This window comes from Cyanistes caeruleus, chromosome 7 (assembly GCF_971803275.1).
Source record: "Cyanistes caeruleus chromosome 7, bCyaCae1.hap1.1, whole genome shotgun sequence".
NCBI classification, from domain to species: Eukaryota; Metazoa; Chordata; class Aves; order Passeriformes; family Paridae; genus Cyanistes; species Cyanistes caeruleus.
In genome coordinates this window covers 5,047,308-5,059,005 of record NC_141707.1, presented here as the reverse complement: position 1 = coordinate 5,059,005, position 11,698 = coordinate 5,047,308, and the positions used below count along the sequence as shown (strand labels likewise).

Genomic DNA, 11,698 nt, shown 5'->3' with positions numbered 1-11,698 from the left:
GATACAGGAGCAACATTTTCAGTGTTGAATAAGGTTCTAATACCTGTGATAGTAAAAGGTTTTAAAATCTTAGAAAATTCAGGGACTTGGAAAGAAAGGTAGGCTTGGCAAGCCCTGGGAAAAGTAGGCCCTGGGAAATGTTAGGCTAAAGATCATGTCAAACTGCACGTGTGTAGTCAGTAGATGATAAATTGTTAGATGTGATTCAAAATAATTATTTTTTATAGAACAAGAGGAACAATGTTAGGAGGCTGGGGAGAATCACAAGAAATCCATGCCTGGGTAAAAACAATGCATGCAATAGAACAATGGAAGTTTAATAATTAAGATGTAAGTTATATAATGATAGAGTATAAAACATGTTGATTTCAAAACCAAGTCGGGTCAGCTTTGGGTATGTGTACCCCTGACACCCAGAGCTCTTCAATAAAGCACCTTCATATAATCATTCCGTGATTATGTGTGTTCCTGAATGCTAACAGCTCTGTTCCTCTCTTCCAGCCCTTGAAGTTATGGCACACAACATCAGCCCCGCCATCAGAAGCCTGGCAATTCAAAAATTTTATATCCTCCAGGCAGTAGAGAGAACTCAATATTCCATCTTTGGAAACCTGCAAGATCAGCTCCACATGGCATAGAGGACACGGTCTCATCTCTCAGGCCTTGACTGGATGCGCTGCTGGAGCTCTGCTGAGAGCTGATCTGGGAGGCTCTGTCTGCTGGGGCCACCTGAGCCAGCCAGGATTTTATTTTTCTGCAAAATTGTTCTTTCCTTACTTTTGTTTTTGTTTACTATGTAAATATAGGATAGGTTCTAAATATACAGACTCCCAAGAGCTTTCTTTTGCTGCCCAAGGTCTGCAGGATACCGGAGAAGAGAGGGAAAAGGGTGCTCGTGCTCAGCAACCTGCCAGAGTGTGCAGTGGTGCAGAGAAAATGGCCAGAAACCCCTTGGCCTTTGGTGGTTCTGCTGAAGGCACAAGCCCTGTCCCAGCCAGGAAGCGCCATCTGTGTCCTCGTGCCCGTGTGGTGCTGGCTGGGTTGCTGAGGGCTCCCAGGTGCCTCTTGATGCAGCTCCTCTGGAGCTCCTGTGGGGCTGCGGCGCTGCTGGCGGGCCACGCTGGGGGAGACCCTGAGGGAACAGGGTGCTGGGAGGCCATGAAGGGATGAGGGGCTGTGGAGGCCCTGACGGGACACGGCCGTGGGAAGGCACAAGGGGGATGTGTGAGGGAGTGGGTGTCAGGAGACTCCAAGGGGACAGGAGGCCCCTGAGGGGCCGGGGTGGTGGGAAGAGCTGAGGAACTGGGTGTCAGAGGCCATAAGCAGCCCCCGGGCAGCCGCCTGGTTCCTGACACCCGGCTGTTCTGGCGCTTCCCCAAAATGTCTGCCAGGCCTGCAGCAGAAGCCCTTGGGGCTGGGACAGTACACCTCCAGGAGGGTGGGGTCAGCCCGAGGTGTGCTCAGCCTGGGCTGGCTGGGGACATGGAGGGCAGGGGGTGCTGCCAGGCCACGGCCACTGGGTGCCTGCCATAAGGGGCAGTGGGCAGAGGCAGGGCTGGCGGCCAGGCCGGGCCCTCGCGGCTGCCCAGGCCACGCTGCTGTGACCGAGGCCCCCCTGACACAGAGCTCGGGGCCCGCTGAGCTGCTGCCACCATGGGGAGGGCGGCGGTGTCTCCTCCAGCAGGGCTGCCCAGTGGCTGCTGCCCAAGCGGCTCTGGAGCCCACAGAAACAGCAGCAGAGTGTGCACAGGAACAGCAGCAGCCCCAGCGTCGGCACCTGCGAACTGAGGCGTCCGCAGCAGCTGGCTGCCAGACAGGGGGAGGCTGTGGGCACAGCTGCCTTTGGTTTGGCAAAAGGCCTCAGCAGAATTGGCCACAATGGCTTTCTCTTGACTTGCCAGCCTCACAGCAACGCTTGGCAGCTTCAGCTGCAGCCTGTGCCCGTGGCTGACTTGGATGGCCGTGCTTGAGGGCGGGCTCGCCTTCCACACTCCGGTGTCCCAAGGCGCCATCGTGACACGGAGAGAGAGAGACTCAGGACATGAGAACACAGGAACAGCCTGTTTGGCTCATTCTTGAGTTTGCTGCTCCTGCCTAAAATAATCATCAGGAATATATGCTGATGTAAAGTTATAGCCGAACACCAAGGACTTTTTCTGTAGTGTCTAAACTAGTGTAGAACTAAAACCTTGTGTGACTGTTCAGAGACTCTAAAATGCAGGGTGAAAATGACAGCTTTGGTTTGTAAGAGTCCTAAAAATTTTGACATGTGATTTTTCAAGTCAGGGATTTTAATTCCAATGTGGAAACTACAAAAATATTAAAATTTGTTTTCATTGGCAACCCCTTTGAAATGGCATCAGCACGCCTACAGGTGTACTGGGGACAGTACTTGGCAATTCATGGCTTCAGTTGTGGGAGATAAATATTTTGTCTGGGTTCACCCTGAAGTTTAAAGTTTTCCCAGGGCTTTGATTGACTGGTCACTGCAGGTAACTTTAATAAATGCAAAAGGATGTGAGAGCACAATTTCTGGAGAATGTGCACTGGGGATAGAGAGAAAACCTTGAAAACAGTCAGCAGGCTCTGGAAAACTTAAAAAAAAATAAATTACAAACATAATGTAAAAATAGATGTAGCTCTGTGACTGTTCAAGCAGGATTCTATGTCTGGAGGAAATGTTTGACTTGCATCAGCTGTAACACAGACAGACACGCAGCAACTGGGGCCTTGAACATTTGTGCTACTGCAAACCCCTTCCATGAAAAACATCATTCCAGGAAGGAGCAACATCATCTGACAGATAGCAAGAGTGGCCAGCAATAGCTCCAGGAGCTCCTGCCAAGACCCCTACAGGAAGGAGCCCAGCCCCCAATGCATGTGGGCTTTGGCTTTGGCCCTCTGGCACAGAAACCCCCCAGGGGCACAGGTCTCTGGGGCAGGAGAAGGGCACCAGCACTGCCAGGGCTCGGCTGGGGTGGCAGGTCTGCCTCGGTGGGGACTCTGCCACACCTGCTGATTTCAGTGCTGCCAGGCCCCTGTACAGATTCTGTGCAAGGCCCCGTGCCCTTCCTGCTGCGCCTGCGTCGGCAGCCCTGGGGGCTCCTTCTGCTGCCCTGAGCCTGCAGAGCAGGGCAGTGTTTGCTGATGGTTTGAGGTGTTCCTAAAGATCCTGTCTTAGACACTTTGGGCAAGGGATTCCTTCCAACGTAGGCCACGCTGGGGGGATGGGGCAGAACCAGGAAGGTGGCAGGGCGTGCAAGGGCCGTTAGTGACACGGTGCAGCCTGGTAACCGTGGAATGGAACGGTGGAATGGACAAGAGCTGGCGGTGACAAGACCACACCAGTGTGCCTGGTGCATGCGACGGGACAGGACACGCCAGAGCGGTGCTGTGAGGAGCCCCCACACAGCCCACTCGTTAGTGCCTGACCCGGAGCTTTTCCAAGGCGTAATTCCTACAGCTCACATTGTGAGCAGACTGTGGGAATTGGTGAGCCGGAGCTTCCCGAGAACATCTCTTTAGAAGGTGCTCCCAAGGCCCGATTTTGTCATGGCGGGCAGATTCTTCAGGCTATTCAGGGTGTTCCGACGGAACAGAAGCACAGACCGTGGAGCTGCCCCAGCAGAACACCCTGTAGAGCCGGAGCAGTTCCAGCAAGGGCAGGATGGTGAGTGGCAGAGCTGGGCCGCAGGGCTGAAGCTGCAGCCAGCTGGGACCTGCACCATCCCGTCCCATCCCATCCCATCCCATCCCATCCCATCCCATCCCATCCCATCCCATCCCATCCCATCCCATCCCATCCCATCCCATGTGGACATGCCCAAGGACAGGACAGAAGAAGGGCTGGGGCTGACCCCCGCCAGTGGCCGTGCTCCATCCCCTGAGCCACCCCAGGGCTGTCCCTGCCTGGGGAGTGCAAGGCTGGGCTGTGTTCTCCGGCCTCTCCCGCAGTCCCTCAGCTCTGGCTGCTCTTTTCCAGATGCAGCCATGGACAAGAGACAAGAGCAGGAGCCTGCCCAGGGCCGCTTCCGCAAAACGCTGAAGGTACCTGCAGCCATCCCCACCTGGGCTGGGCCTGCTGTCACTGCTCAGCCCAGCTCTGCACTTGCAGCACTCCATGGAACATGCCGCTCTTCCCTGTCCTTTCTTCATTCTGCACAGAGGTTCCGCCAGTTCCTGCCAAGTCGGCATAGAAAGATCAGCCCCATAGGAACTGAGGGCACAGCTGAGCCTGACTCCGGGCTGACCGAGCTCCAGGCAGAGCCTGATGTCAGCCCAGATTCAGCTGCGCCCTCACAAGACTCGGACGCTGTGGTGAGTGATGACAGGGCAAACTCTGATGTGGTACTGATTGAGGACATGGCCATTCCAAACCCCAGAGAGACTCAGGGCATCACAAATACTGACACTGTGCCCCCTCCCACCATGAGTCATGCACCTAATATGGATTTTTTTGAAAGGGGACTGTTCCTTCTGACCAGCAGGTAGCCAGCCAGGGGTCAGAACTGGAGGTCTCCCAGGATCCTGTGCCTCTTCAAGCCACATCCACAGGGCCCCCTCAGCCTTTGAGGCCAGCAGAGTGTGATGGGACAGTAAGCACTTCTTGGGAGAAGCTGGGGAAGTTGCTGCCTTGGACAGCGCTCCAAGTCTTCCCCATTCCTACTCTAGGTGCCAGCTATTGTACGGAGCATCCACCAGCATCTAATGTGCTCCGTTACGGTGGATGCCAGGCTGCCAACTAACATGGTGAAGCTGGCTGAAGAACACCCGGACAATGTGGTGCTGACCCTCCTGCGCTGTGCACCATCGTGTGACAGGTATGGGGCCCACGTGCCTTGAGAGCTCAGGGCTCAGCGGCCTTTAGGGCCCATTGCCCTGCACAGCCTGTCCAATGGGCTCTGCCCAACAGGCAGAGAGGTCCAGAAGCCTTGGGCCCCTCTGTTTCCTGAGGCTGCTGCCAGTGCTCCCTCCCTGCCCCTCAGGGCACTGGGGCTCTGTCACCTGGGACCCCACAGCTACACAGGGCATGGCTCTGTGACTGAGACACCCCTGACACAGAGCTCTGATCCCACAGAGCTGCTGCCATGATGTGGCAAGCCATAGCCTCATCAGGACCAGCAATGGAGAAGGTGCTGCCAACTCTGCTCCATGTGATGGAGAACTGGCCCCTTTGCAGCATCTGCACCTCTGATGAGGACAACAAGGACGTTTTTGCTCTGGCTGTGAGTTTCTGGAACTGGCCTTGCCTGTCCCCTAGGTTACTTCTCCAGCAGCTCTCCGTCCTCTCCTTGCCTCAGGCTGGGCTGAAACCTGGGCTAGGGGCAGGCTCAGGGGGCACCGGGCCCGCTGCTCCCCCTGCATCTCCCCTCGGGCTCTGCCCCATGGACGCCTTAGCACTGAGCGCTGTCTTGGTGTGATTCTTTTGCAGGCAACTCTGGTGCTCTGGGTGATTATGCAAGTGCCTCAGAGCCATGAGGCCATGATGCACTATTCCGACTCTCTCTTTGCGGCTCTGCTGTTGCACGTTTTCACCACCACACAGCTGATGCCAGCAGAAGTTGATAACTTCTGGAGAGAATGCCAGGAGCAACACCGCCTTCCCGGAAAACCCAACAGGTGCCAGTCCTCCTGTCCTTCCCATGCCCTTGTGGCTGACACCAGCGCACCCAATGTGACCTGGCCTTTGCTCTGCACACAGCTTTGCAGTGCAGGCCATGAAGGCTCTGCTCTGCTTTCTGCACTATGACAACGAGTTGATGGCCATGGAGCGCAAGTGTGGCTGGGAAACGCTGCTCCGTGCTGACACCCAGCACTATGCCGTGGGTCTGTTGGCCAGGTGAGACCCCTTCTTGCCACTGCCTCTGAAATGTGTGCCCTGTGCCCAGGGTGCCCTACCACAGTCCCTGTGGTCCTGGCCAGAGGGCTTTGCCATTGAGGGATGGCTGAGCAGACTAGAGAAGTCTGAGAGGAGGGTTAGCCCAGAAGGAGCCCCATGGTCCCAAAGCACCCATGGTCCCCCCAGGGATGCTGGGGAAAGGCCAGATCTCCATGAGTCATCCCTGGGAGAGGTTTGGCCTCCCCCCACCCCCCACCTCTGTGTCTTGGTGCCATTTCCCCCCTTCCAGGGTGATGCGCCGTGACTTGACGCCCTTGTGTTACCATGTGGCACACCAATTTGTCCGGAGGCTCATCAGGGAGGAGGCACCTTGGGATCTGTCCTCCCTGGCATTCCTTGTGGAGGTGAGCCCCATGGCCAGCACTACCTCGCTGAGCTGCCTGCCAGCCCTGTCCCCTTGCATAGCCACAGCTGCCTGGGACGGTGCCCGCGCCCTGTGCTGCTGCCTGGGCCCAGCCCTGTGCAGTTCCAGGCTCCTGCCAGCCGGCTCCTCTGTCACTGCCCTGTGCCTTTCAGGTCCTGGATTGCCTGAACTTGAGTGACTGTGGGTACTGTGTCCTTGAGATCACATCAAAGCACCTGCAGAGCGAGTGCAGGCAGAGGCGTCGCCTGGCGCTCAGAGGCCTCGTGGTGCTCAGCCAGGAACCCTCGATGGTGAGAACGGGGCAGCAGCTGAAGCTGTGCTGGGCAAAGCAGCCCCTTGGGCTGGCTGGGCTTCAGGAGCTGAGGCAGCTGCTCCCAGCTCTCCTGCCTCACCTGCCTGAGTGCTTTGGGACAGGCTTTTGGCCTCTGGGCCCGGCAGCAGCAGGGTGGGGTTGCAGTGCCAGGGCGGTCTTGGCGCTGCAGCCGTTCAGGGCTTCCTAGCACATCCTTGTGTTCCACACAGGCCACACCTATACGCCGCCTGTGTCAAAGCTTCCTGCAGCTGCTGAGTGACGCAGACGGAGAAGTGGTCGGCATGTCTCTGTCTGTGCTCACGAATGTGCTGAAGAGAAAAAGTCTTCATTTATCAAGGACTGCTGCCCCCAAGCTTGCTGAGCCACTTGTCCTCCTCTTTGACCATGTAAGGCTCTGTGCCCCGGCCACGGGCACTGGCTACTGCCCACACAAACTTTGGGCCTGTGGATTTTCAAGCCTTTGCCCAGGTGGGCTGGAGAAGTTGGCGCTGAGATCTTTTCCTCCTTCCTTCCTCCAGGACAAAAGCCACGTGCAGGTGCTCTCCATTCACCTCTTCTGCAATACGATGAACCTGGTACTGGAAGAGGGAAAAACTGCAATGGAGGGAATTGTGAAGCAGAGCCTGCTCCCGCTCATTTTGCACTGCCACGACGACAACCAGCGCGTGGCTGATGTGAGCTTTTGTGTGATGCTGGTGGACCACTGGGAGGCGGCTGGACTGCCTCCTGCCCTGCTGCCTCCCAGGCTGCGGCCTCCTCCTGGCCTTGGCACAGGGATGCAACTCCTGTGCCCTGGGCAGCAATGGCATCTCTGCATCTCTCCAGGCCTCCCGGGAAACGCTGCACTGTGCTGCCACCTTCTTAAAGAACACAGAGCTCCTGTGTGTGCTGCCAACAGAGGATCTGTCGAAGATCTCCGAATGTGTGGTAAAGGAGGGCCTGGAAACCCCAGCCTCAGCCTGGAGAAGCTCCCTGTCCCCGGGGCTCAGTGTGTGGGGCCGGCAGCTGTGGCCCAGTGCTGCACCCATGGGAGCCAGCCTGTTCCCCACACGCTGTTCCCTTCCCTGGGACACATGGGTTCCTCTTCAGGCTCCTGTGGCCCTGAGCCGGGTGCCGATGGAGCCCCAGCCCAGTGGGGCTGCTGCCCGGTGCCTCAGGGCTGGGTGGGCACGGGAGGCCGGGGCTGGCCGCAGGCAGCACCCGGCCGAGAGGCAGAGCCCGCACCGACCCTTCCCTCCTGCCGCTTTCTGCAGCTGGAACAGGACGAGAGCCGAGCGGCCGAGTACCTGAGCCGGGCTCTGCCATACCAGGACAGCCCACAGGAGTCCCTGCGAGAGGCGGCCGTCAGCTTCATCGGTGAGCCACGAGCCCGGGCTGGCTCCCAGCCCCGCCGCAGCTCGGCCCCGGCCCCGGCTGCTGCTGTCCCGGCAGCGGCACCCGGGCCCGGCGCCCTGGAGCCCTGGCTGCCCTCGGGGCTGCTGCCGGCCTCTGGCAGCCGTGCCCTTGGGCTGAGTCAGGATGCGGCAAGGGCTGGGGCTGAGCCCTGCCGGGGCGGGAGGCCGTGTGGCCCCAGGGCTGGCAGCGCCGCTGGCAGGGAGCTGTGCTGCCAGGGCCCTGACAGGCTCTGTGTTCCCAGGGATGGCCAGGATGTTCATGAACAAGGGCGCACAAGGAAGAGCTGCAGACCCTCAGTGAGGGTGAGTGAGAGCAGCGGGCTGGCACTGGGGGCTGGCAGGGGGCAGTTGCAATGCCTGGGATGGGAGCTGCAATCCCTGGCCCAGCTGCAGAGTGCTTCGTTCCCTGTCTGGGTGAGGGCGGTGTGGGCAGAGAGCAGAGAGATTTCAGGGACAGGGGTGGGAGTTGTGGCCAGCACCTTCTGGCTGATCCTGTTGTCTGGTTCTCTCTTGTGGCCATTGCAAGAGCCAGGTGGAATGTCCTTGGCGGGAATGTCTCCTAGGATCCCTGCAGATGCATGCCCTGACCGTGCCTCTTGTCCTCTCTCTTCCAGCCACTGAAGCCCCGACATAGACACCACTCCATCCCACAGGAATCTGAATATACAAGCTTAGTTTGCCAGTGAACAAGTGTCCCAAGAATAGCAGCAGGAGACACTGAAGAGGACACCACCTCCCAGTGCCACTGGAGATCCAGGCACAGCTGACAACTGGCACAGCTGAGCCTGTGGGATTTTCACGGGGCTTCAGCCCTCTCCCAGCCTGTAGATTGCTCCCTCCAGCCCTCAGACTGTACCCATCCCCCTTTTTCCCTCTATTCTTCCTCCCTTTTGACAGCTCCTTACCTCCAGCCCTCAGTCCATGCCCGTCCCCTTCTTTCCCTTTCCAGCTCATCCCTTTGCTTCACCTTGCATTAATAAACAGTTTGCCTTTTTCACTTAACCTGCATCTGTCTGGAGTTGAAGGGACACAAATCCAGAGTACTGTGACGCACAGGCCCCTCCTGCTGTTCTCTCCTGCACCGTGTTTTGTGCAGAGACGCAGAGGAAGGAGCGCAGATCAGGCTGGAAAGGTCCCTGTGCTGAAGGCCCGGCTCCACAGCATTGTGGAGTTCAAGGTGTCACTGAAGGCCAGTAGTGGGACAAGGAGCCTGGGTGTGTCAGGGACCAAAGTTGTGTCTAAGGCCCTGCCGTGTTCTGTCCTCTGTTGTGCACGTCAACAGGATGGCGAAGAACAGACTTTGAAGGAAACCTTATGGGTTAACTGCTGGGAATTTGACCCTTAAGAGGAACAATGGATTGATCAATTGATGGGAAGTTAACCTGTGAAAGAGGAGCAGTATCAATGAGGCTGTTATTGGCATGGTGACCTTACCTCATGTACTGGCCAAGGGTGAGATGACATGGTGACTGGGAAAATTCCACTCCAGGGGAGAAGACAGGAGGCTTGGTTCTGCAGAGGAGCGGCAAGAAGGACAAAATGCACGCCTTTTGATGCAGGGCATGTCCTGAAGGTGCATGGCCTGCCTGCCCCTCCCATTGGAACACCATGCTCCATCTCCTGCCGCTGCCCAGTGGCTTTTCAGCAATCCAGGGGTTGGTAGGTTTTATTTGCAACAGCAACTAATAAAATAAGAGTTGCTTTGCAATTTTGTGCACGGGCATCTTCCAGCACCCATGATGTTCTTGGCAATGAGGATGGGATGCCCAGAGCACAAAAACCCATGGTGTTTGGAGCACGTGTGAGTGAAAAATGGACACATGTTTGAGTGTGGGTAAGAGAAGAGGGACAGGGTTTGGGCAGTGGAGCATATGGTTGTGTAATATATGTTGGGATAATTTGTGTTTCATTGTACACATAGAAAATCAAGTATAAAAGCATGTTTTATGTAAAATAAAAACCACAAGCAACTTAAGATTGCAAAAGCAGCTGCTGGAAATCCAGGAATTTGCAAGAGAATAACCCAGCAATTAAGATAACACTGAGAAGAGCTGGGTCCACCCAAGCAAAATAAGTGCTCTAAGGACCTGGTGATTAACGCCTGATACCGACCTGATGTGATTCTCCAGGACCATACATCTCTGTGTCGGTTTCCCAAAAAAAACTACACAGACTAAAAAAAAAAAGCTCACCACAATTCTACATCTCAAAGCCTTCTTCCTGAAAAACCACTCAAACATCATCTCCTTCTCAGAAAACTCATCAGCAGTCCAGCAGCAATAGGAATATGTAATGTAATAAATTAATCTATGAGTAAAAATTCGTAAAGGTATAATTAAAATATATATATATGTGATTGCGATGTCATAAAAATATAACATATAATGGGAATAAGTCCTTCTCCGGATCTGGTCGTGATTCTCCTCCGAGAGGCAACAGATTGCAGCCAAGTACCCAGATAACAATCGCAAGCAGGCACATCAGCCCAGAAAGAATGGGCAGGACACAGGCCATCGAACGAACAAAGGAACGGGCCCGGACGAGATATCGCCGAGCCCGAGCACCTCCGCCCTGCCCACCTGTGTTGGAGAAATGGAAAAACTAGACAAAGAAAGAGGAGACAGCCGAGATATCCATCAGCTCCAGGATGGGTCCCACCACTCCACCCTAATGGCCCGAACCAAAATGATATCAAAAAGACATCCTGGACCTCTTTACATATGAGGAGCCTCTGCCCAACGTCTATTGACCCTATTCTCCAGTGCCAGGAAATCTATTCTTCGAACAATCAAGAACCTCGTAACAAAGGGTGCCTGCTTGGAATTTGGCCTCGGGACACAAACTTCCTATAAAAACCCAGGCCAAGGGACTCTCAGGTGTGGATTTGGGAGCATCTATACCTTGCGTATAGACCCTGTCCACCCAGCGCTGTGCTGCTTATTTTATTGTGGTTTTTTCTCGTTGTTCGAATTTATTATTGTTTGATAATAAATTTTCTCTTTTATATAACCCGAAATTGCCTTTGCATTTATAACAGATTGGTGCCGTGACTCGGATAGGAGAAATTGCAGGAGAATCTTGCTACCCAGGACGGGTACCCCCGCTGATTTTAGCGGCCTGGTGAGCCGAGAACCTCCGCAACACATTCCTACATCCGAACCAAATTTAGGCTAAGGTAAAACCACAATAAAAAAGGAGAAAGGATCCAGAGAGCTCGGGAAGGCGCGGAGCCTTCGAGAAAACCGCGGCTTGGTAGCTCGTAAAAAGTCATCTGTGCACGAAGACGCCCTTGCAAGAAAATAGCTGTAAGTATTGTGAGGTTGAGCTGGTGATTGGGCGATTGTGTGAGACATGATCTGATCACGAAGCGAGTGCGGACTTCAAGGTCGCGGTTCCATCCTCCCGCGAGGGAATTGGCCAGCCGAGAAGGAAGCGATTCGGTGTGAGAAAGGTCTCTTTTTACACGGTTGTAAAAACCTGGGACGAAGGAGGTCCTGAGGAACTGATCACAGGAGGCTGAAAGGGGAAGAGGACGTCCTGTCGAGCTCGGGAATAAGTAAACCCTTTCAGTCAACGGGCCTAGGTAGAGGTCCAGCAGGAAAATCGAGTGCGGAATACAAGAGTCCCCAGTACAGCTAACTGAGTGGTGAGTATTGGCAAGAAACTTTGATTTTTCTGGCAAAAGGAAAAGAAGGAACACAATGCAGGAAAGGTAAGGAAATTTTTTT

At 55.3% G+C, this 11,698-nt stretch overlaps 1 protein-coding gene across 2 annotated transcripts; it reads left to right on the top strand.

The window, feature by feature from the left end:
• Positions 1-1,716: 1,716 nt before the first annotated feature.
• Positions 1,717-8,972, top strand: LOC111945239 (maestro heat-like repeat-containing protein family member 7). Of its 2 annotated transcripts, none has more exons than XM_086896916.1 (16): positions 1,717-3,670; positions 3,983-4,047; positions 4,165-4,317; positions 4,488-4,595; positions 4,672-4,820; positions 5,078-5,225; positions 5,432-5,619; positions 5,702-5,839; positions 6,129-6,243; positions 6,416-6,553; positions 6,786-6,962; positions 7,095-7,250; positions 7,402-7,503; positions 7,830-7,932; positions 8,213-8,273; positions 8,585-8,972. In XM_086896916.1, the coding sequence occupies exons 1-15, from the start codon at positions 3,553-3,555 to the stop codon at positions 8,269-8,271; spliced, it is 1,917 nt and encodes a 638-aa protein (XP_086753042.1). In that variant the 5' UTR covers positions 1,717-3,552; the 3' UTR covers positions 8,272-8,273; positions 8,585-8,972. The 2 variants fall into 2 exon arrangements, with proteins under 2 accessions (XP_086753042.1, XP_086753041.1); XM_086896915.1 differs by having other exon boundaries at positions 4,485-4,595.
• The last annotated feature ends 2,726 nt before the right edge of the window (positions 8,973-11,698 follow it).